This window comes from Lissotriton helveticus, chromosome 1_2 (genome assembly GCF_964261635.1).
Source record: "Lissotriton helveticus chromosome 1_2, aLisHel1.1, whole genome shotgun sequence".
In the NCBI taxonomy this organism is placed as follows: Eukaryota; Metazoa; Chordata; class Amphibia; order Caudata; family Salamandridae; genus Lissotriton; species Lissotriton helveticus.
Genome location: NC_136058.1, coordinates 155,677,080 through 155,700,908, shown reverse-complemented (window position 1 = coordinate 155,700,908; position 23,829 = coordinate 155,677,080). Strand labels below are relative to the sequence as shown.

Genomic DNA, 23,829 nt, shown 5'->3' with positions numbered 1-23,829 from the left:
ATGAATGCTGAGCTGAGGTTAAGCTTGTTGCAAGAAACATGTCGACCTCATAGGACATTGGGTTCTAATTAACTCAACCTATATATGTCAACCAATACATGTAGTTGGTGCCTGAGGGTTCTTTTCTTTTACTAAGGTTTAGTTGTTTTTACTCCACTTGTCTAGGTGTAATATTTTCCCTCACTGGATGGTGGTAGTTATTCACTCCTCATTGTCTCAGTTCTGTATTGTAATCATTATTGGTACTCTTTTGTTGTTTTTGATATATGACTTTCAAGGGGTACAAGAGTAACCTATTGACCCTTTCTCTCTCGTTGTTTTGGTCCTTGTCTAAAGATGCAGTAATTTTCTTAGTTTATTATACAAAATCGCATCTTGGTGAAAAGAAGATGCACTCTTGATCCAACACTAATGCTCTTAGCAGTTTTTCAGCCTTCATATTTTTGTCAGTTCTGGCTCAGAGGTGATCATGGTGAAAGGCTTGTGGGAAATTGCTCCCTTAACTTTACATGCTACTTTGCAGTCTGACCTAACATGAATGTTAAACATTATTCCAGGGAACCCAATCCATGCCATATTTTCAGGATTGCAACATGGAATATATTTACATATCATGAATTTAAATGGGAAACATCTGCAGAACTAAACGTTATACTGCAATGTGGCATGAAGCAGGGCTTCGTTGGCCATTGCTTATCACATCTGTATTAGCCACTGCACTATATTTTATTAGAGTAATACTGTATTACTGTGTACATGTATCAATATAGTTCTGCAAACCTTCCAGCTAAGGGCCTGGTTATGATTTTGTAGGCGTAGGAGCAGGTCGCCACACCAGCGCCCCGCTCCCACATCGCCAAAGCTGTCCACAAACTGCCCATCAGATTTCGAGTTTCCTCGTGGTCTGACGGGCGGTGCTTTGGCGGTCCTGTGGTAGTGCAGTTCTAAGGCTCACATGTTAGGGAGCACCATAGCCCTTCCTGCACAGCATGGACTGTGCAGTCCATGGCGTGCTGTAACAGTGGTGCATACAGACAGGGGGCACAAAATATGCCCCCACTGCATGCACCCCCATGAACAAGGGCACCAGGGGGCCCTTCAGAGCCCTATTACTGTCCTGACAGCCACACTTTTTATGGTGGGCTCACCGCCATGAAAGTGTGAAGGTCTGGAAAGTCACATTATATGCTTGGCGCGCCGCAGCGGCACCACCAACATATTGTTGCCCCAGACTGCCACGCCCGTAGAGGGAACCAGGATCCCCAGTCATGTGGCGGTGGGACTGACGCATCGTAATGCCACAGTTGGACTGCCAGTGCGGGGGTTCCTGCCAATGCGAGTTCGGTGTTTTAATGGGCTGCCAAACTCATAATCAGCCCCATAGAAAGTCACAGCAAGGAGAGCGCGAAAGCACATTCCTTCACACAATGCACTGTGCAATCTATGCCGTGCAGGAACTGGGGGTGCATACAGACAGGGATACGTTCACACCATGTTCACACTATGTACCCCCAGACCTGGAGGCAACAGTGAAGTTAAAGGCACTGAACCTGGTAAAGGTCCATGGTGGACAACGTATACAAGGTGTAAAAGAAGGGAAAACAGATCATGAATGCAGGCAAACATGCCTTTTTTCACATTTTGTTAACAACAAGTTGTAACAAAAACAGAAGAACACTCAAATGAATTGATGATAAGAAAAATGATAGTTGGATGAAAACAATACTTACAAGCTAGCCTAACAATAGGAATGATATCTTCCTATAACATGGGAGTCCCACATATGCCATTAGTGCCGGGCGGTTTGTTACTAATTTGTGGCATGCAGATTTGTATGACTTGAGATAAATTTATATCCATACTTTGCACATAAGTGTCATATTTGTCAGAGCACTGAGTATGGTTTTCTCACCTCACTGAAATTCCAGGTAGATAATGTTCTAATTTGTATTACAAACTTTTCCCCACATATACTTGTTTAGCTCACAATATTATTCTTACCATAGAGATCATTGTGCCGTGAACTATTATTGATAACCCAGCGTGAGAATCTAGCACATCTGTATTCTACGAGGTATTAGTGACTGGGTAACGGTTACAGCAGTTTTGGACAGAAAGGCTGGTGACATGCAAGTGATTCCATGCTTGTCCTAAAAAATCTCACAGGCATGGGAGATGCAGCAGGAGAGGGCAAATCCTTATAGATCATGGGTGGATGGGAAGGCCAAAGAAGTGTTGAGTTATCCGCAGACCAATCGTATTTGACTCACGATCTTAAGGTAGCGACTTTTTAAATATTTCATGTAATTATCCAATAGTATCTTTTATTTTGTGCTCATAGTACTGGCATTTAGTAATTTTGCGATTCCTTAAATTGCGTGTTTTCATTTGGGATGTTGCATCCCAAATGCAAAAATACCGGTCGCAAAGGGGCAGATTCTGTGAATCTGCCCGTTTACAACTGTTTTTTTAGTTGATGCATATAGCCCTATGTGTATAAATGGAAGCCTTGGAAAGTACAATGCAACTATATTTTAATGGGATAATGAGCAAAAAGGGTCCTACAATGTCTCCTTTTATCTTCAACCTTTACATGGAACCGCTTAGTGCTCTACTCACAGAAAAAATCAACAAGATTCCCCAATATGCAGATGATACACAACTCTCCTTGAATGTCTCTTTTGCTTCAGATATCCAAAGTGCACATCATCCAGACCTGGATGTCAAGCAACTACCTGAAGACCTACCCAACCAAGACAGAATTATTATTATTTGCAAAAAACAGCAAACAAGTTATAGTACAAACCTGGGTCAATGATATGAACCTTGACAACTTCAAACCTCAACTCTCACCGAATGCTAAATCACTTGAATTCACCTTGGACACCAACTTCTCCCTCAAGCAACATGTTGCTCAAATAAAAGATAGCCTGGTACCAGCTCTCTATTCTAAAGAAAGTAAAATAATTTCTTTCAGAATGGGACTTCATAACTGCTATTGAAACCTTTGCATTCTTGCATTTGGATGGTGTTTTTGCCCTACCCCCTGGCCTCCCAGACTCCACATTGGCACACCGCAGCACATCTCATCCAAGGCCTACAGAAACATGATCACATCACCTCTACTCTTACGCAACTCTATTGGCTCATCTTGCCAGCCTGCACCATCTTCAAAACCGCCTGCACCATTTACAAAGCCATCACAATCAGCATCTTGCAGACAAACTCACCCTCTCTGATGATTCTCTGCACACCCACCTTGATGTCCCCGTCAGACCGTAGACTAAGAAGTGTAAAAGGACAAAAAAGACTGTCACATGACCAGAGAACACAGACACCACTACTACACTACTCTGCCACTCCACATATTAAATGTTACACAGAAGAGTACTTTATAATTTGATTGCTAATTGAATAGTACCAAATTTGGCTCTGACTTGAAACGATTAATTATGAACTGACAGGCGAACCTCTACTGACACACGAAAAGCCCTGAGGTAGCCAAACGGTGTTTCAGCCTGACAAAACACATGTTGGCTAGATCCAGATTTGCAGTGAAGAATTAAAAAAATACCTATTTGATAGACTAAAAGCAGCATTTATTATAATGTTCTGGTGTACTTGCAAGAAACATTGTTAATAGAGCCCTTTACTGAGTGTGATGGGAAATAATGGAGAGGTTAGAATTCTGACATTTACATAATGAGAAATAACATGCTTGTAGCATGTAACCTTCCCCCTATGTAAAGCAGTGCCACGGTGGAGGCCAATTGAAGCGTGAAATGGCCATTGAATGCTCTGTATATGCAGTGGATATCTCTCCTTCCTAGGCATCAGTTTTCTAAGTATTGATCAGCTGGGGATACAAGCTTGAAATATGTTATAAAGTTGATTTATTGAGCCACATTTGTGATGAATGGACAGCTCTTGTTCCCAGCTGTCACTCCTTGACCAGCACAGGAATGTCAAGTTAAGGTGAGCTATCACCCATATATACTCCCATGAGACAAACTATCAAGAATGGGACCTATCACCTTCCTGTCCTTTTTACATGCGTGTCCAGCATTAGTAGTACTGATTGGCATGAAAATAGAGCATTGTCATAATCTACATGTCAAGCTGCACCATTCGAGGTTCTCATGGATGCCACTCTCTAATGCTTTGCCAGGGTGAGTTGTGGAACCACAGCATGATTCAAGGGCCAATCTGACATTTGTGTACTATAACATTCCATTACAATTCTTTGCCACATAGTAAGGTAGCACAACTGAGTGGAGAGGATGTGGCCTAACAACTAGTTTGGTCGACCCTAAAAGTTCATTCCTCCATGAAGTAGATAAGGCACAGATGTGAAACCAGGGTTTCTTTTACAAACTGTATCAATAAAACAACAGAACACAACAAAAATACCTCCGTGGTGAATAGCAATTTTATTTTTGGTAATAATACAATGAAAAGATGATTTCTGAGAGAAAAAGGATGGGCTTGCCCATGATGGATTTTATCTAGCTGTGGCAGGACTTACAGACAGAGATGATGAATTGTCTTATCTTCCCTCGTACTGCATTGGAAGAAGTATGGATAAACACTGTTGTGAACAAAAAAAGAAAAAAACTTCAAAGGCTCCTTTTCCGTGCAATGCAAATGATCTCTAACTCTTCGAATTCTGTAATATTTGAAGTAGGCACAGGTACAATGATTTTATTTTACCTTCCTGAGGTCCTTGTTCAATTGTAAGTAGAAGAAAAAATGAATATGTACCATCAGAAATCTCCTGCTCGCCTAATAAAAAGGTCAATTTTTTGGCCCTTTCTTGACATTGCCTTCCCCTATTCCTGAGGGTGCTGCCTTACCCCCATGCGCCCTTATGGGCCTGATATATCTGAAAAATGGTAGGCACTTCCTCAAAGGTTCTTATCATGTTGGCAAGATTACACACAGCAATCAAAAGCAGAGGTCACTCAATGGCATCAAGCATTCCATAACTATAGTCAGGGCCCAGCTCTACTTGGCAGTTCAGCAACCTGGGAACCAACTGAATATGGAAATATCAGCTTGAGACTCATTTTCAGTACAAAAATGTAGTTAGTGGAGTTGGTGGCATAATGCGAAGAGAACATAGCATAATCTATGTTACTCAGTAAACCTGATAAACTGGGAGGAAAAAAAAAGTGGTTTCTTCAATGTAGTTATAGCTCTTACAAAATTCTTATAGTGAATATATGTTCATCTTTTGACCAAATAAATTTTTCCGAAACATTGCCTCCAAGGGGAAGGAGCTAAAAAGAGTTTCATTATGTATTTGAAATAGTAAGGCTGATAAAAGTCTGCTTTCCTGGGGACCACTTCGTGAAGTAGAATTTTAAAAATGCAGAATTTTTGTACAGATTTTGAGAACCTATGAACTTTGTTGCTTATTGTGAACTTGCCTTTTCACATGATGTCTCATGACCTTTATTAGGTCCAAGAAAAGGCAGGCCACTAAGGGCCTGATTACGACTTTGGCGGTGTAGGGCTAGGTCCGCCCCGCTGCCACACTGCCAAAGCCATGATCAGACCACTTGTCAAATTAGGAGTTTTCTTGGGCTTTAACACAGCGGTGCCTCAGTAAATAGGCATGGCAATGGGAATGCCAAAAACAGTTCCTGCATGGCATGGACTCAGAAGTCCATGTCATGCAGGAACTGGGGTGCATTTACACAGGGGGCACATGCAGGGCCCCCTTTGTTTTCTCTTCGCCATGGTGTTCATGCAGTAGGAACTTCCATGACACCGCCAGCGGAAAGGAAACTCGTAATGTGCTTGGCAGGACCGTGGTGCTCCGCTAAGCATATTGCCGCCTCCTGACCACTGCAACACCGCCATGGAATGTAGGTTCCCTGGTGGCTGCAGTGGGGCAAAGGTGGTCCTACCGCCCTAAAAGTAATAGGGAGGTCAGGAGACCACCACCACCGCACCCCAGTAGTCAGGCGGTCTCTGGACCGCTCGACTCGTTATCGGTCCCTAAATGTATACTGGCGATTACCATTAACTAACTCCTTTGACTTTCAGATTGTATTATGTGTCTCAAATAACAAAAAAATACCACTGGCATTTATTTTTTTCCATCTTGTCTACTCATATGACATTGTTTTCATTCTTCAGAAAAGTATACGACTTGATAATGATAGAGGCCCACAAGAACCTTAAGATTTTGCAAGGTACGATCGGAAAGTAAACTTTTCAAGTGTATGTGTTCACGTGGTTAGAGGGAGCTAGCAGAATGGACAATATATAAAACAATTATAGCACTTATTTCTTTTATAATGTTACCATCTTTGTTTATATTCGTAAATATAGATGTATGCTTGAAAACTTTAATACAAACTTTGAGAAACAAGAGATAAGGTGCACTGTTGCAGATCTAGTGTGAGAAACTTCACTGCTATACACATCTTTAATGATCAATAATGATTTGTGAGCCTTAGTGACTCTCAATTAAGTACGAGCCTAATGAGCAAAGACGGCAATCAACAAGTTTTGTGAAAAACAAGATAAGCCACCTTCATGGTTTAAGGGCAGGATACTTGGAATATGGAGGTGCAGAAGACTAGAACACAAGAGGAATAGAGCAGTCACGATGAGTAGTTTGTGTGTAAGGAAAATGTTACAGACTTGTGAATTACTGCCACAGGAGTGTGGAACAAGAGAGTGTGGTTCACTGGTTTAGGTTGGTAGAATGCAGGCACTACTCTTAGGGTAGTGAAAAAGAATTAGTGATAATCCCCATTATAGGCTGGAACTACAGTAAAGCATCAACATTGATTTCTGACCTTTACTAGGAAATGTGCAAGAAACCTAACTCGCATAAAAGAGGAGGCCCTTGGAGATACACAAAAACCAGTCTAAGATTAAAGAGAAGGCATTGAGGATATTGACACAAAGCATTTGAAAAAAAAAAAAAAACAAGATGAATACTTTTATCCACTGGAGTCGTTATAGAGAACGATAGAAGAGACATCACTCCATGCAAGAGCTGTATGAATGTAAATAATAGTTTGGTGGTATTCATAAAACTGGGTGGATTCTAAATTAATGATGTAAATGTGTATGTGGAAAACACAGATTTTTGTTTAGTTTCCCACAGATTTCTGAGTGCCTAGTAGATTTTGGACATCGGCGACATTTTCAGCATATGTTTGAAATTTTGGAAACTACATAAAGATTGCCTGTCCCACTATAAATTACTAGGGCAAAAGGAAATGTGTAAAAAGAAAGAAACAATAAATGTGGCTAAGAAGGTGGAGCAGCTGTTACAGTTACAGCCATTAACATAGAAACTCTGTAGGTACTAACTTAGGTACTCGCTAATTTTAACCGGAACTCAACTAGGTTGATGGATGACTAACCAAATTATCGTAGAAGAAATATTTTGCTACATGAATATTATGTCAAAAATATTGTAAAGTCAAAAATGTCATGGGACAGAATATAGAAGCCAAGAATATCATTTTTTACAAGTATAATATTGTGTTTTTAAATACTGTATACAATACAGTTTACTTTAATATAATTGTATTAAATAGTGCTATTAATTTATTTAACTTGTATCAGTTCTGAATGTTTTAGGTATTAGAATTATTGAAATTATAATTTATATTTAGTATAGTTTGTAATTTAAAATGTGCTGTTCAGCATTGTTTGCATGTAATTCGTATTTTTCTTATTTGGAAATGCATTGCTGGGGGATCAGGGTGGGAAAGGAATTATATATATTATTTAATTGATTACTTGTTTTTTAAATTATTATTATTTTTTTTTAACTGTTTTTATTGTTTTCATTCAACATATAGCCAATAATGACAGTATACAGAGAAGCACATAATGTAAGCAGGTGATATACATACGAATACTTTGCCGTTATGGATTCAATAGCAATCTGATTTTTTTGCAGTGTCTCCCTTGTCGGTACAGGTCCCACCAATCCCACCCTCCCACCCTTATTCTTCATCTGTGCTATCGTCCTCAGAGTCTGGCAATGGGTCACAGATGTCCCCTCGGTAAGTATTCCAGGCTGCCCATATTTTAGTCCATTTTCGGGGGCTCTTTCGATTAGCATACACTGTCCGTTCCGTGACTTTTAAAATTATTTTTGAACAGTTTGCAACTTTGAAGTGTAATTTTCTTTAAATTAATTAGTATTTTTAAATTTAACAGTGGGGTTTGTAGTGGCTTCGGAAGGAAGTTATTTAAATATGCCTAATTTTTATGTCAACTACATAATTAATTGGTAATTAATTATTTTAATTATTTAATTCATTCATTGTTATTATTAAATATTTCACTAAAGTTTTTGTAATTTCAACTTTTAAAAGTTTAATTACTAATTTAGTAGGGTTTTTGGGTATGTTGGGGATTAGAGCGGGAAGTTATTGAAAATATAAATATTGCTTTTTTTAGACTGTTCATTTTTTAAGTTAATTAAAATATTTGTTGATAAATAATCATATAAATTATTTAATTGAGTCTTTGTTATGGTAATTATTTGTTGTTTTTAAATTATTGATTAATTTGTTGATCTGTGTGTTTAATTATAACATTTAAAAAATGTGTTTATTATTAATTTAACTATATTTATTATTAATAATGTTCTATTCATAATTTGTATTGAATAATATTTATTTATTTTATTTAAGGTTTTTTTGGGGGGATAGTTGGTATGGAAGTGTATTTATTTTAATACTTTTAATTTGCTTTATGTTTTTTTTAATTTGGTTTTAATATTAATTTGTATTTTAGTATCTAGTATTCGGAATTGCATATCTAACTCCTTCAAAGTATAACATGTTTCCTGCTTTTTCTTAGATTGGAGTGGAAATAGTAAATCTAACCTCTCTGAAGTCCAGTCCTTTCCCTGATTTTGTTTATGTTGGATTGGAAATAGTAAATCCAACACTTCCAAATTCCAATAGTTAGCCAATTTATGCATACGTTGGAGTAGAAATAGTAGATCTAACTCCTCCAAAGTCCAAAATATCTGTACTGTTGTTTAGATTGGAGTGGCAATAGTACATCTAACATTCCCAGAGCCCAACACTTTCCCTGCTTTTGCTTAGATTGGAATGGGAATAGTACATTTAACCCTTTCAATGTCAAACACTTTCCCAGATTTTGCTTTGTTGTAACGGGAATAGTTAATCTAATCATTTCAAAGTTCCTCCAACACTTTCCCTGCTGTTGCTTAAATTGGATTGCAAATAGTGAATCTAACCCCTCCAAAGTCCAACACTTTGCCTACTTTTGATTAGATTAAATTAGAATGGGAATAGTAAATCTAAATCTAACTCTTCTGAAGTCTAACACTTTCCTTACTGTTGCTTAGAGTGGAGTGGAAATAGTAAATCTAACCCCTCCAAAATCCTAGACTTTTCCTTGTTTTGCTTACGTTGGTGTGGCAAAAGAAAATGTAACCCCTTCAAAATAAAAACACTTTGTCTACTTGTGCTTACCGTGGATTTAGGATAATGTATTACCCTCTAAAGCCCTGCTTTTGCTTAGATTGGACTTCTAACTCCTCCAACGTCCAACGTCCAACAATTTCCCTGATTTTTTTAAGACTGAGGTGGGAATAGAAAATCTAACCCCTCTTAAGTCCAACACCTTCCTGATTTTGCTTACAATGGAGTGGGAATAGTAAATCTAACCTCTCCAAAGTCCAACACTTTCCCAGCAGTTTTGCTAGTGTTGTTTATTTTAGATTGTTGTTATTTCTTTACTATTTTGAATTATATTATTTATAATCATAATTTATATTTAAGTTACATGTTTTACAATCATTTTATTTTTGAATTAAGTTTGATATATGGTTTTATATATCACTGCTCCCACTCTCCATGCCTCATACGCATGAAGTCCAGCACTCATGGGTGTGGGTTTTCAAAGTTTTTAATCTTCTATAACCCTTTGCAAAGACAGGTGCGTTTCGGGTAACTCCTTCCTCGGTGCGATCGGGCGTGTCTGACGCGGCCATGTTTAAATGAATCCTGCTAAGGACACAAACATTAACAAAGAACTATCGGTAAATCAACATAGTCGCCATATTGGAGTGACGTAAAATCATATACAGCGCATTACATTGCACAGTTCATTCTTCTTGAACTCAATGTCATTACACATATTTCAACATATAGGTTGATGTATGTTCTAAATAACGCCCTAAATGGGAACATGGCATGTTTGGGAAGGATGTGTTCACACAATGCGAGTCTCCAATGTTGACATAATGTCTCATCGTTAGTCACCAAACTACAGTTATGTAGAAATTCAAAATTACATTTCGATATGCTATTTTGAACCTTCTAAATCATGCCCTAAATGGGCCAACATTATTAATGTTCTTCATAGTCTTGTAAAGGTCAAACTCCAATGACATTTGCTCTTGGCCGATATCAGCATCATTCGCATCACAATTACGCCCTGTACGGGCTTGTCTTCCCCTCCTTCCTATAATGCAATCACTGCCGCCATTACCACTGTGTCCTCACTTGAAGCAGCGAATATGTAGTACCATGTAGTGAGACGATGTAGATCACCTCAAAGGATCAACAAAGTCATTACATTTAAGGGCTTTGTTACAAATCAACCATTCAATGGAGAGAAGAAGACGAAGAATCAAATGAAATAACATAAATTGAAACCAATAAAAACCAAAGGGAAAAATTATAGGAGAGTTACGGAAAGGAAAGGAAAAATCAGAGGAAGAAGGAAAAGTCCTTCTGCACATGTTTTAAGATGATCTAACTATCCTACTATGGAAAAGGTGTGCAAGAGGGAAGAGTGACCCTACTTACTTTAATTAGCTGCTTCTAATACAGTCAGGAATGTTGAAAATATGTGCGACTATGGTATTCATTTATTTTTCTCATTAATTTTGGCACTAGTCATAGAAACATTACAATTATATTTCACCCTATTTTTTGCAGATTGATTTTCACATGCTTCTCACAGACCTTTTCAGCCTCTACTTAGCTTACTAAGACAAAGCCTACACTCCCAATCAATTCTCCCAATTTTCTCCAAAATGCAAATAAAATTATCGCTTGTTGTCAAAGAAGCCAGTGCTGCCTCTCAAGATTCTAAGACCTATGTTAAATTGAAATACTATGGGCAAGATGCATCAAAGGGGTTTGCCCATTCTGTGTCTATGGGAAAATGTGGTCATGCATAGGGCCCTATATTGTTACTTAAACTATGCCACTAACTTTCCTGCCAATGGGCAGTGCTGGCTTTTGCCCTGGTGGCGCCTGGTGCAATGATGTATTTGCCCACCCATGCCCTCCATCTCCATGGATTCCCTTATTTTCATTCTCCAACACTGCCCATCATCTCTCCATAGCCTCTCTCTTTTATTGTCCTGCTCACATCAGTGCAGTGTGTCAGAGCCCTTTACATCACACACACATTACACAGAGACAATTAATCTTACGGGTATTAATCAGTGTATAGGAAATGTTACATACGACAATGAGGATTACAAAGTGCAGAATCACATGTCATCCGTACTAGTGGGTGGTATACTTTAAGAGTGTTAGGTCTGGAGAAGCACAAACTCAGGATTTAAAACGTTTTAAGGTGATTGCGGTTAACTTTATGAAGAAGAATATATTCCTACCCAAACAAACCCTTTTTAGCAACACTGGGATGATGAAAGTCTGGGGAAAAATATAACCTTCTAACCTAAAGCATGCAGTTTGTATGCAGCTCTGTGATGACAGTTCATAGTGTGCTAAATTAAGATTTCCGTTTATGAACTGCAAATACCAAAAGGCTCTCTGTGACAAAAGCAGTAACCCACTAAGAAGTCCACATAAAATAAAGTTCTGCAATCTCTGTGGTACATGTTCTTTGAAGCAGGCCCATTAACTCTCTGTGCTACTGTCTGGTGAGTCAAAATGCCTCTAGACAAAAAAATCTGATCTCTCACCAACAGGAACTTTAATCACCAGAGTTATCTTGACATTTTTATTGTTGACTGGAAACTTCGGAGCACACAAGGAACTTTGCAGTAGGTGCTTTTAAACCCATAAGTTATTTCTACACCCAGTGCCTCCCCAGCTCAGCACCAGGTGCAGCTGCACCGGTCACACCATCCTAAAGCTGGTCCTGCCCAAGGGTGCCTGAACTTAGTTCGCTGCACAAACGCTTTAGCAACAAAGTCCAGCTTATTGTAGCACCACACAACCCCAATTGACATATTTGTCGGTATGGTGTCCTTGCTTTCTAGGTTACTAACAGTCCCGCAAAGGGGTCAGGAACGCAATGGTATTTCAAAACCAATTTTGTTTTTAGATTAGCCACAGAAGTACTGCTCTAAGAAAAAGACACAATAAATTTAAAGAGTGTTTATTCCAACAATCTCATCCTGATGCTTAGTACATGAGTACTAACCACACATAATATAATTACAGCACTATGGAATGTCACTTGCAGAAAGAGCAAAATAAATATTTCTAACGAGATTGGAATGTTCCCAGCAACCAAACACCTTAAGCCCTTCCCTGCTGCCGTTGGCTGTCGCGAGCACTACCTCGCTGGTGCTGCGAACGTCCAACGGCCGATGCGGCCCCGCCCGTTTTGCGGAAGTGCCACACTGCCGCGAAATCGCGGCCCGCGGCAAAGGGGTTAAAGACTACATCTACGCGCTACACTATCAAACCACAGAGTACCTAACTTGCCTCTAGAGTTTCTTTGGATTCAGCACACTGCACACATGTTCACAGCGAAGCAGCTGTGATCATCAAACTTCAACCGAGAGAGAGTGGTTCCTTAAAAGGAAAACACGCATCATCTGTGTTCAGCTCCTTTCCTCTCGGTATCGGCTCTTAGCATAGGAATGGATGTTCCGGCAGTCTGGCAAGTCCTCCTGGGGCAAAAGGACTCTCTGATTCGCTGGTCAACATAAGGGGTTCATATAGGGTTAAACACTGGCTTTTACCCTACATTGGGGGACTTTCCACTTGGTCCAAGACATTACTGGTATAAGCCAGCATAATGAAAATACGTCAATTCGGACAACATGTTTACTTTGCACATTCCGTGTCAGAGCTTGTAATGTACATATCAAGGAATATGTAGTAGACTTATGGTGTTACGCTGTTAGCAAAATCATTGTTTGGATGAACTGACACTTTCACAAGTTCTGTGAAAGATAATTACATGCAGCATATGGGCAAACGGCAGAGAGGCTAATTTAACATGCTCAAACTGGAGCCTTGCCTTGGGATCTTTACGATATGATCACAGTGAAAACCAACCATGCCTCCAACTTTTGTTTCTGGGAATCAAACTCTGGGGCCTTTTAGGATTGTGGGCGGATCACCACCGCCAGGCCAACAGTGGCCACCGCCGGCCTGGCGGTGGCAATCTGCCCGCCAGATATCCCTGTTTCACCCCCCGCCATATTAGTATGGCAAGGGGCACCGCCGTGGACCGAAAGACCGTCCGCCGCTTTTCCGCCAGTCGGATTGCCGGCCGGGCTGAAAAGGCACCCATTATGGTCACGGTGCCTTGCAGGCACCGACATCCATATTATGATGCCTGCGTTGGAATGCCTTTCCATGGTAGAGACTTCGCCATGGAAAGGCATGCAGCAAATCACAGAGGGGGACGATTGCGGCCCCCGGGGTTGAGTAGGGGGGTGGGTGGCTGCACTGGGTGGTACCTATGATACCCCCATCATTGCCATTCCCAAGGTGGCAGGCACCGCGCGGTGCCTGGCACCTTGTGCATGGCAATGCACAACATGGGCTTTCAGGATTGTGGCGGGTGCTGTTTACAGCACCGCCCGCCACAATGTAGAAGGCAGGAATGCGCCCGCCAGTGTGGCGGACGCATCCTAAAGCGAATAGCGGGACCGCTGCACCTTCGACGGTCGGTCCTGTGTTCAGTTACGCCCGCCTGCCATCGTAATCGGCCCCTATGTGTCACTGACACAGAGCAATGTATGGATCATGTGCACAATACACCTACAGGCAAGGTACCTAACGAGCTCTTGCAAACCGGTGTTGTCAGATTCATGGACAGGATTCACTAAAATCTCATTGCTGGAGCCCTTTCCACAGGGATCAACAGTCACCAAGCTCACACTTCCCTGATTCTATCTCCTGCAAACCACTTAGCTAAGTGTTAAAATGGCACAGATGTTGCTACCTTAAACTAAATCCCTAAACTATACTGTCCCTCAATGTGAGGAAATAAGCTTGCTGTGAGCGCCGCTTCATTTAGTACTGCAAGAAAAAAAGCTTATATTTGTATAAGTAGTCTATAACATACAATTTTGATCACCGTGCAAAATGAAATAAAAAACATGGACTAAGCTAACATGCTTCTGGCACTCCAGTCTCTACTTAAGGTAACCCAAATGATTTGTAAACTCAGCAACGTGTCTGCAGTGAAGCAGATGGACCTACCCACTTCCCGAATGTATTTAATTGCTGCATAATGCTGGATTTGTACTTACAATATGTGTGAGCAGGAACATATATTTTATAGTCAGAACTGAACTTCTAATTCTTAGACATTATTGTCAGGCATCTTTGTTAGTGTTTTGCACAGCGCACCTCAACATACCCATGCTATCACTGAAAACATTTTGCTCCATACACTTTTATGTCAAAAAATACTGAAAGGAGAGACTGACTTATAACATGTTTTAATCATAAGTTCAGTGTTTTCCATCATAGATAAAAAAAATCTACATTTCATACAAAAACACAATGAGGGTCTATTCACAAAGGTATTTGGAGTACTTAAATTAGTACTCATGTATTACTCTTTTATGTACTTTCACATGTCTTTGAGAACTGCAAATATTCCATGAATGGCCATTTTCAATTAGTACAAATAGAAAGGACTGTGCCCTAGTTGCACTTTTACTAACAGGGATTTGGACCTTTCAGGCCCAATTCACAAAGGTATGCAAGAGTATCTAAAAGAGTACTCCTGTGGTATGACTTCCTGCACTCATGCCTGCTTTTCGGAAGAGGGCCCGAATGGTTTTCACACAAACAGAGTTATGTTTAACAGTACAGCTGTAATCCCTGTTCAAGACATTATGCTAGCAAAGCACTAACAATGCAGATTAAAAAGGCAGGCGAGCAAAAGCATTGTAATCCAATAAACCCCATAGTCTTAAGGACCCTGTGGGTGATCTGAAGAAGATACACAGACAACACCAGTTTCCCTAGGTTAAGAATAAAGGAGATTTGCATGCCACCTCCTTAAGCTTCAATGCCCAAAGGTGGCCCGCAATATGACGACGGTGACACCAGCGCCACCCTCCTACTGGCTAAGCTGCAAGTCTCCCTGAAAAAATGCCTTGCACAAATTCAGCCCAATGACAGCTCTGGAGAAGCTGGAGAACGTGTAATACTAGAAACCTGCAACTCAATACTGCATCTGTCATCTGTGTGCTGCAATCAAAAGGCGCGGGACAGTCCCTGCATAGAAAATACTGCTCTGTGCAGGGTTCACCTTCACAGAAGTGTGTGTTTTATGTCTGTCATTGTAGTGCATCAACGTGAACCACCACAGTCTAATTGCCTTATTTGGAGTTTGGCAGATGGGAGATGCCGTCAAAACACAGCAGATATACGGTCCTCTGTATTAGGGCTAGCCACACCGTTTGTGACAGGAGATCCTGCCCTTCAAACTCTAAATAAGACCCTTGGTTTGCACACCAACATGCACAACACAGATTCAAGCTGCCAACAACTATGCAAATTACTTCCACAAAAAACTAGACACAGATGGCTGCCTACACCACATGTTTCATGGACGTCCTGATGCATTTGTCTGAACGTGGGCCCATATGAAAGTGATAAAAATACTTAAAGTACTTCAAATTCTTCTCTCGGGTTTTATTTAAGTGGTGCTTGTGCTTTGTGAGCTAGAGATAATTCTAGTTTCCCTCATTAAATATCCCACGTTAGCAGCCACTCATAAAACTGTACTGACTTGCATTCTTCGCCTTCTTTCCCTGTATCTGGTTGTTTTTGCAATCCTTACGGCTGTTGGGCTGCTATTTGGTATTGAGTTCGTTTACCTTTGAAACTGTGAATTTCTCTCCTCAGCCTCTGAGTTGGTAACTCACTTCATCAGACAAACTGTGAGATGCTTCCTAGTAGCTTTTGTGCCCCTGTACTCTCGAAAACATCTCCCTTGAGGGATTTATAAACATAACTACAAAGTCTCATCCTTGGCTTCTCTTTGAGACACATGATTGGGAGGCAACGAAGCAAAGCTAAAGTAAGCACTATCAAGGCAAGCACGCCTTAGCGTTCTGGTTTCATAAACAAAACTCACTGATGTCTTGTGATCACCACCTGACCTGGGGAAAGAATGAGGTAAAATACATTCTGGAAATAAAAACTGGAACAGTTGCCTGATGTGAAACTGGTCTATCAAGACAGCTGTTGATACAGAGACTCCTAGGAGGCTAATCCATATGAACCCACATTCTGTTCACACCTTTATCGTACAGCACCTAGAACTGCAAGTACCGCGCAATCGTGATGTGAACAGCCAATAGTAACTCATCATTCTAAGTCAAATCTGCTTCCCAACCAATCCCTCTTCTGCTGACTTGCACACTGTGAGCTGCACACTTGCAAGCACATTTGCAAAAGCGTAAACGAAGCAACAAAAATCCCATGATGTATCACATCTCACCAAACAAAACTACATACCAGTGTTCACCAACTAGGAATGACCTGTTTTGTCTTAGTGTCCATCAACAGAGCTTCCTCTCATGAGTTAATTTGAAGACTTTTACAGTACATAAAAGGAAACAAACCATCAGGTTAGATGCTGAGATGTACTGCCCCAATGCTACAATCAACTTCATCCACAATGGTTTTTCCCAATTCTCCTGGACCTGCTCCATGCAGGAAGCTCAACTCAAACTCAATTATTCTTCACCCAAAAGGGTATTTCAATGAAAGGGAATCAATGTTGCATGCACTTTTCTTGTTCATTAGATTTGGACTTACCATACATTTGTTGGGTTTTTCTCCAGAGTGGACCCTCATGTGAATCAGAAGCTTGTAGCGTGCATTGAAAGGTTTGTAGCGGCGGACACAGCCTGCCCAGAAGCACGTGAAGTCTTCTCCTTTGCGCTGATCGATGTGCGTCTTCTCAATGTGCCGGACCAGTTCGTCTTGTTGGTCATAGCCAGCGTTACAGTCTATCCATCGGCAAACCTGCTTGCAGTGGCTGATGTCCAGCTCATCGCCGTCATGGTGGTGGAGTGACTTTGGGGACATGGGGACGTGCAAACGAGGCAGGGCCCCTTGAGAGTGGCCTAAGTGCTGATGCAGATGATAAGGGGGCGGTAGAGCCGCGTGATGCTGGAAGAGGTCTGCGTTGCAAAAGTCATCTATCGGCTCCTGTTTTAGGAAGCTCAGCTTCTGCCTGCTGTCTGACGCTCCCTGTTGAGTGATTGCACCATTCATCATGAGGCTAAGGTTTGCATGTCCCTCTCCCTCCTGCATTTGTAACTGTTCACAGTCTCTCCTGGCACATTCGGCGGGGCCAGGTACAAGACTCGTCGCGGGAGAGGGTAGATTGCACAGGTTCGTAGGCTGGGGGTGAGCAGATTTCTGAACACTGTTGCTGCAGATCCCCCCAGGATGGGAGGACAGGCCAGCTGAACTAGTCCTCAGCCCATTCATGCAGGTGACCAAGGAGGCCTGCGATGTCCGAATGATGGCGGTGATGTCAAGCCCTTTGGCTGCCGACAGCGCCCCGGAGAGGCATCTCTTCCTCAGGTTGCCTGCCTGCATCCTGGATGAATGCTGAGGGCTGCCAAGTGACAGTGGACCTGGGGAAGGGCTATGCTCACTGTTGAACAAGTAGGATGAAAGGGAGTCTGCAAAGCTATTATTCATAGCGGTGGCTTCCGGGTGCAGGCTGCTGGCTCCGCGTGGCTCCGCCCCGTCAGCAACCCTTCTGTCAGCAGGGATCTCCGATAGAGCTGTATAATCGCCCGGCCTCTCCTGCTTGATGTGCTGAGGGGTATGGTTTCCATTCACATAGGCAGCGGCACACATGGCATCCTGAAACCTTGCCGACCTGCAAGGTAGTGTCAGAAAAACTGGATTAGTTCATAGTAAAGTTTGGGTTTCTTGTCAGCACAAAAAGCCTGCATCCCTGAATCCTCAAAAGGGGAAGTGCAGCAATATTCCTATAAACAGATGTTTTATCAAATGTCGAAAACACGTGCTCCTTATAAAGACAGAATAACATCAGTGTATTTGACTTCAAGGAATACTACATGCGCCGCTAGGATTATACAAGTGTGAGGTACTTCTTTTGTACACTGAACTTTGACGTAAGCATATATCAATAAACATTTGCTATTGCTGTATATAAAACCTTGGTTTTTTTTTGGGACTTCACTTGTAGCCAGCATGAAAACCGTGAAATCTTTATATGAGTTCAATGTCAACTTTATGGTTCCTTCCTGGCGCTGGAATGTTATCAGCAAAGCGTTTATTCCACATATTCAAAGTTAAAAGTTTATCTTCTCCAACCTAATAATATTGTGGTAAGAAAGTAATTACTCTGTACTTGAATTAAAGTTTTCTTTAAAGTCATTTTGCACCATTAGAACAAATTCACATCATTAAGAAAACCGTAAATATTACTCTTCTCCACTCCGTATAGTCATGTTTTCTACAAAAAAAGCAAATCGAGTGAATAAAACCAGAAGCTTTAGGATTAAGTGATGAATAATCACTGGCAGAGTCTCTAACACATGAACTGTTATGATGTAAAGTGTAGGGGGGCGTAACTCGCGTAATTCCTTGTAGCGTAATCACACGGAAATATCCAAAAATTCCAAGAGAATGCGCAGATTTTTCTTAGTGCAAAAAAGTCCCCTCCCAGTATTCAACACTAGTTTCTTAGGCCAAAATGCACCATTGTGTCATGAATACAAGCAAGGATGCATTTTGCGCCAATACATTAGCACTAAATACAGCAGAACTTAAACAGCAGCGCTGGCAGCTGTTCGCACTCTGTAAATGTGCTCTTACGGTAGCATTTTTTCCCCCAAATCTCTCTTAATTACGCAAGAAGGTTTAATCACATTATTATCGGTAATTCCTCGTCAAAGAGTAACATGGAATTACCAAAATTACTCTGATTACTTACTTCTGCGTAATTGAAATTCCACTAATACCTAATATGTCAAAAATAATAATAATAATAATAAAAATAATAAAGGTGCATAAAATATCAACCTCTATAGTTGAAAGTCAGAATAAAAAGTAAAAGTTTTTGTTGAATAAAATACTTTTGTATATACACCCAATCAGAGAATCTGCAAAGAGCAACTTGATCATATTATTGCTTTGACTCTTAACCCCTTAGCCGCGGCGCTAATTCCGCCGCGGCACAGGGGATGTGGGGGGTGAGCGCGGCGCCGCCATGCACGTGACGGGATCACGCCGTCATGAGTCACTACCCCGCTGTGCTCATGACGGCGTAGTTCCGTCACGACCCCGCCCACTTACTAATTCGCCTGCTTAGGCGGGGAATCAGTGCTGCGTGGGCGGAGTGGCCGCAGCACTACAGAACCACGCCGTCATGAGGCGTGGTTCCGTCGTGCGCAGGGAAGGGGTTAAAAGTGATGTCCTGAGTAATACATCCTCTCTGTGTATCAACCTATGGACCGTGCATAACTGTATGAACTATTCTCATAGTCTAAACAGTAATGTAACCCACGGCTCTCAAAAATTTTGTCAGTGGATCAAGTGATTAAATTATATCTGCATTCTCCTCTTAGTAAAATGGGTGACATTGGCATACACAGAATTGGTATTAAATATGTTCAGAGTCCATCAACAACTTCTGGACTAGCATAGACATTGTGAGACAAGCGTAAAAAAGATGACGGTAAGAAAGGAAGCCCAAACAAGTCTGAATCTTAATAAGGGTGCCCAAACAAACAATCTCCAAACCTTTATCCAATTTCATCTCACGCATAAGAGTGGTGACATAACTGTGCGAAAGTCATTTTAACCAAAGATGGCCTAATAGGTGCAAACCTTAATTGTATCCAGTTTCACCATTCACATTTGCAATCTAGGATACCTGTACAAAAGTACCAACGGGGTCTTACCAAGGGAGCCAGGATAGGTGTACTGCTTAAATGTATCCTTCGTGCTTCCTCCTTCATGCAATCTAAATTTAATGTATAAGTGGCATACAGGAAGGACCCTAAAGTGTCAACATCTGATGCAGTTGTCTCTGACGGTAGCAGTGAGTGTTTTGTTCAAACCAAACTCTAAGTTTTTTAAGTAATACAGTTCTGTTAGCAGACATCAATTTATCTATCAGAAACACTTATATGAAACTTGAGTTTCTTTTCACAGGATGCATTCTTTCAGCCATGCACTGTTTGTTCTCTGAGCTGTCTCCAATCAGTGTGCATTTGTACAAGTGACCAGCATAACTGGACAACATAATATTCATGACACTTTACTAGTGACACATACTCTGGTAACATAACTCCTCTTTTTCAGCTGGTTATACTTTCCTATTCACCCTAAAATTGCTCTTGCTCTCTCCTTGACGCATTGATTACTGATTTTGACGTGACCCTATGTGACCCCACCAACAACCCTCTCCTGTCTGGAGACCTCTAAGTCTAATGTCTTGAACTGTGCAGTAGGACAGGTCTTTTCAACATTTCTCACTCAACTGAAGTAATCATAAACCAGTATGTCGAAGGCAAACTTTTCAGGATTTCAAAATTATACCTCACATTTCCAACCATTGATATCCATTAACCCTACGCCCGTTCTGCAAATATTCAGACATTACTTGCCAAATCATCTCCAATATGGCTTAATACTGCAATATGGGATTTAAGCTTTTAAGCTGAACGAGTCAGACTTGAATCTCCTGACTAATAGAAATGTCCACCTTTCTTCTAGAAAAGGAGTGTCGCTTATTCACGCTCAATGCCTTCTTACCCCCAGCTACTTTTTAACATCACCTTAGTAAAGGGTCAGTCACACCGCATTGTGTTATGGAACAGAATAATTGATGGTTTCCATTCTAGCTGGGACTAACATTAGTCATCACTCTTGAATGTGCAGAACTGCGAGACTTCTTTACAGGCCTTCGGTGTTGAGCAGAAGCAAATACTTAATGAACGTCTGAATCGATCAGACATTAAAATGACTTCCCCGCCCTTGGCCGGTGCTAATGCGAGTAGCCAAGCTTGCCTGGTCTTTGGACATGGCATACTTTTGAAAAGGTTCCAATTCAAATGTTTTCCAAACTGGGACTGGCATATGCAATTTGCAGGGTTTCACATCATGCTCGTGTCATATACGTGCCGAATAAGTACCAAAAGTAGAAGTATGTTTATCATTACCATTATCTAATTTTTGTGACCTTGGGATTTTGCATTCAGAATGTGCAGATGGGAATGACTTCAGAATAGTTTGGCTGTGTGACTACTTTAATTACTGAATGCTGCGTTGCGACATTACAGAGGTTGTGAATCGTCTTTTGCAGAAGATTTCAGATCCCACAAATTTCCCAGTCCAGACCTTTTCCTCTTACACTTTGTGAGGGAATCAACATGATTTATCTTGGGAGCAGGTGCCCTGAAAGCTTTCCTGTGTGATTTCATCTGATTGTTCAAACTCTGTGGAGACATTGTAATCCTGTGGCCGGAAATGACCTCCCCGTGCCCCGAGCCTCTGAGGCACGCTACCAGAATATCATAGATGAAATATCATCTTATAAAAGTATCAAAACCTAAATATCAAGAGGCCATTCACCATGAAGTTAAGTATATATAGGTGAGTACAGGTGTATTGCAGTGGTGGCCGCCACAAACAAAGGGTGGTGGGGTGGGTGGTTTGTACCACGGGGGAGGGTAATCTTTTTTTTGTTTTAAAGGAACTTACCTTAAAATGCCAGCCGACTCCTGCGTTGCATCATGCCTCCATGTTCTTCCTGGATCCAGCAGACACTGGGACAGACTCCCTGTGCAATACCCACGCTGCACGCATGCTATGAGAGCAGCGCGAGGATTGGCCTGAGCGGGCTGAAAAGACGCTCTGCTCAGGACAGGGAGTCTGTGCTGTTTCTCCAGCCTGGCTGTTCAATAGAGCTGGGTTGGAGAAACCTAAATGTGCATGTGTTTGGCTGGCCAAAGACGCCCGACCAAACACACATGCACTTAGAAGTACACAAAGCACTCCTCCTTCCTCTTCCCATGTCCAGGCCCGCCCATCCCTACACGTGCTGGGTTCAAGCCGGCAAATAAAAAAAAAAACGATGATAGAACATTGTTTTATTATTCACCTGCTGGCTCTGAGCCAGTGGGGAGAGGCACCTCTGTCATTGTGGAGGAGCCGCCCCAGCATTGTAATTAACGACATATATATATATATATATATATATACATATATATATATATTTTGACACAATCGGATTCTCTAAGCGGTGCGCTCAAGCGGCGGGTTCAATCGCGGTGGGGCTGAATCCAAGCCCAAAATGAATTTATTCTGCAAAGATGCAACGCACACCAATTTCCAATATTAAAGCTTTTACTGTTCGTTTAACTGGCTGCAACCAACGCGTTTCTACCCAGCGATGCCTCGCTGGGCTGAAACGCATTGGTTGGAGCTTGATAAGCTAACAATAAAAGCTTTAAAACTGGAAATTGGAGTGCATTAGATCTTTGCAGAATAATATATATATATATATATATATATAATTGCAGTTTGTTCAGGGCTGAACTTGAATAACCTTGGCTATATGTCAGTTTTCCCTGAAACGCGCAAGATTAAACAATTTCATGCAATTTATAAGACCAGAAAAGTAAAATAACAAAAAACCGAAAAGAAAGGCCAGGCTTTAAGACAAATAAGCACAAACAGTGCATTATGGTCATTATGGATATTAACATGCATGCTATTGACGGAGTCTTGAATGGAAAATGGAAAGTACTATACTTCGAAAGATTATCCTGAATAGAGACTAATGGAAATAATCACTGTCAAAATGCAATATTCAGTAAAGAAATTCAGAAATTTCACCACTGCCACTTTAAATGTTGCAATCAGCAAGACACCTGGTCCATTTTAGCTGTCTGCCATTGATTTAAAAAAAAAAAAACAGGGTTGAACTGAACTGCCTTTTAGCTGCATATGATTAAGGTTCATTGGAACCGAAATGCGTTATGCTTTAAATATTTTACCTTGCCTGGAATAAAAGCATCTTTTATTGAAGCACGTCTGGTGGGCCTGATTGCGCAGCACTGAAGTGGTGCGTGTTCTTCTTGTGGAATATATATATATATATATATATATATATATATATATATATATATATATATATATATTCACTGAAAAAACCATAGGTTATAGACCATATATAGTTAGGAATTAGCATTTAAAAAACCTTATTTTACTCACACAAAACCATTGAAATTCCATATATAGTTAGTTGCACTAACTATATATCGCGCACCTGCAATCCACTGCTGATGATGTCACATATTACATCATTCATGACATGGTCAGTGACATCACTGATGACATCACTGATGACATCTCAAATGACATCACTGATGACATCACTGATGACATCTCATTTGACATCAATGACCACATCACTGATGATATCATTCATGTGACAATACAATGCATCTCCTCACATTTTAATATAACCTCTGTTTCACCCAGTGTTAAATACAGAATATAATTTTTGAAACCATTGACACACCAATACTAGTTACTACATACGCACTCACTGATTCCTACG

The 23,829-nt window shown here is 40.9% G+C and overlaps 1 protein-coding gene across 3 annotated transcripts in view; it reads right to left on the bottom strand.

Moving 5' to 3' along the window:
* The window catches only part of GLIS1 (GLIS family zinc finger 1), a 1,570,389-nt gene that overhangs the window by 1,026,691 nt on the left and 519,869 nt on the right, over window positions 1-23,829 (bottom strand). For all 3 annotated transcript variants that reach the window (XM_078673453.1, XM_078673455.1, XM_078673456.1), the window contains exon 3: window positions 17,028-18,108. In XM_078673453.1, the coding sequence (XP_078529579.1) occupies window positions 17,028-18,108 (1,081 nt within the window). The remainder of the gene's footprint in view (window positions 1-17,027; window positions 18,109-23,829) is intronic.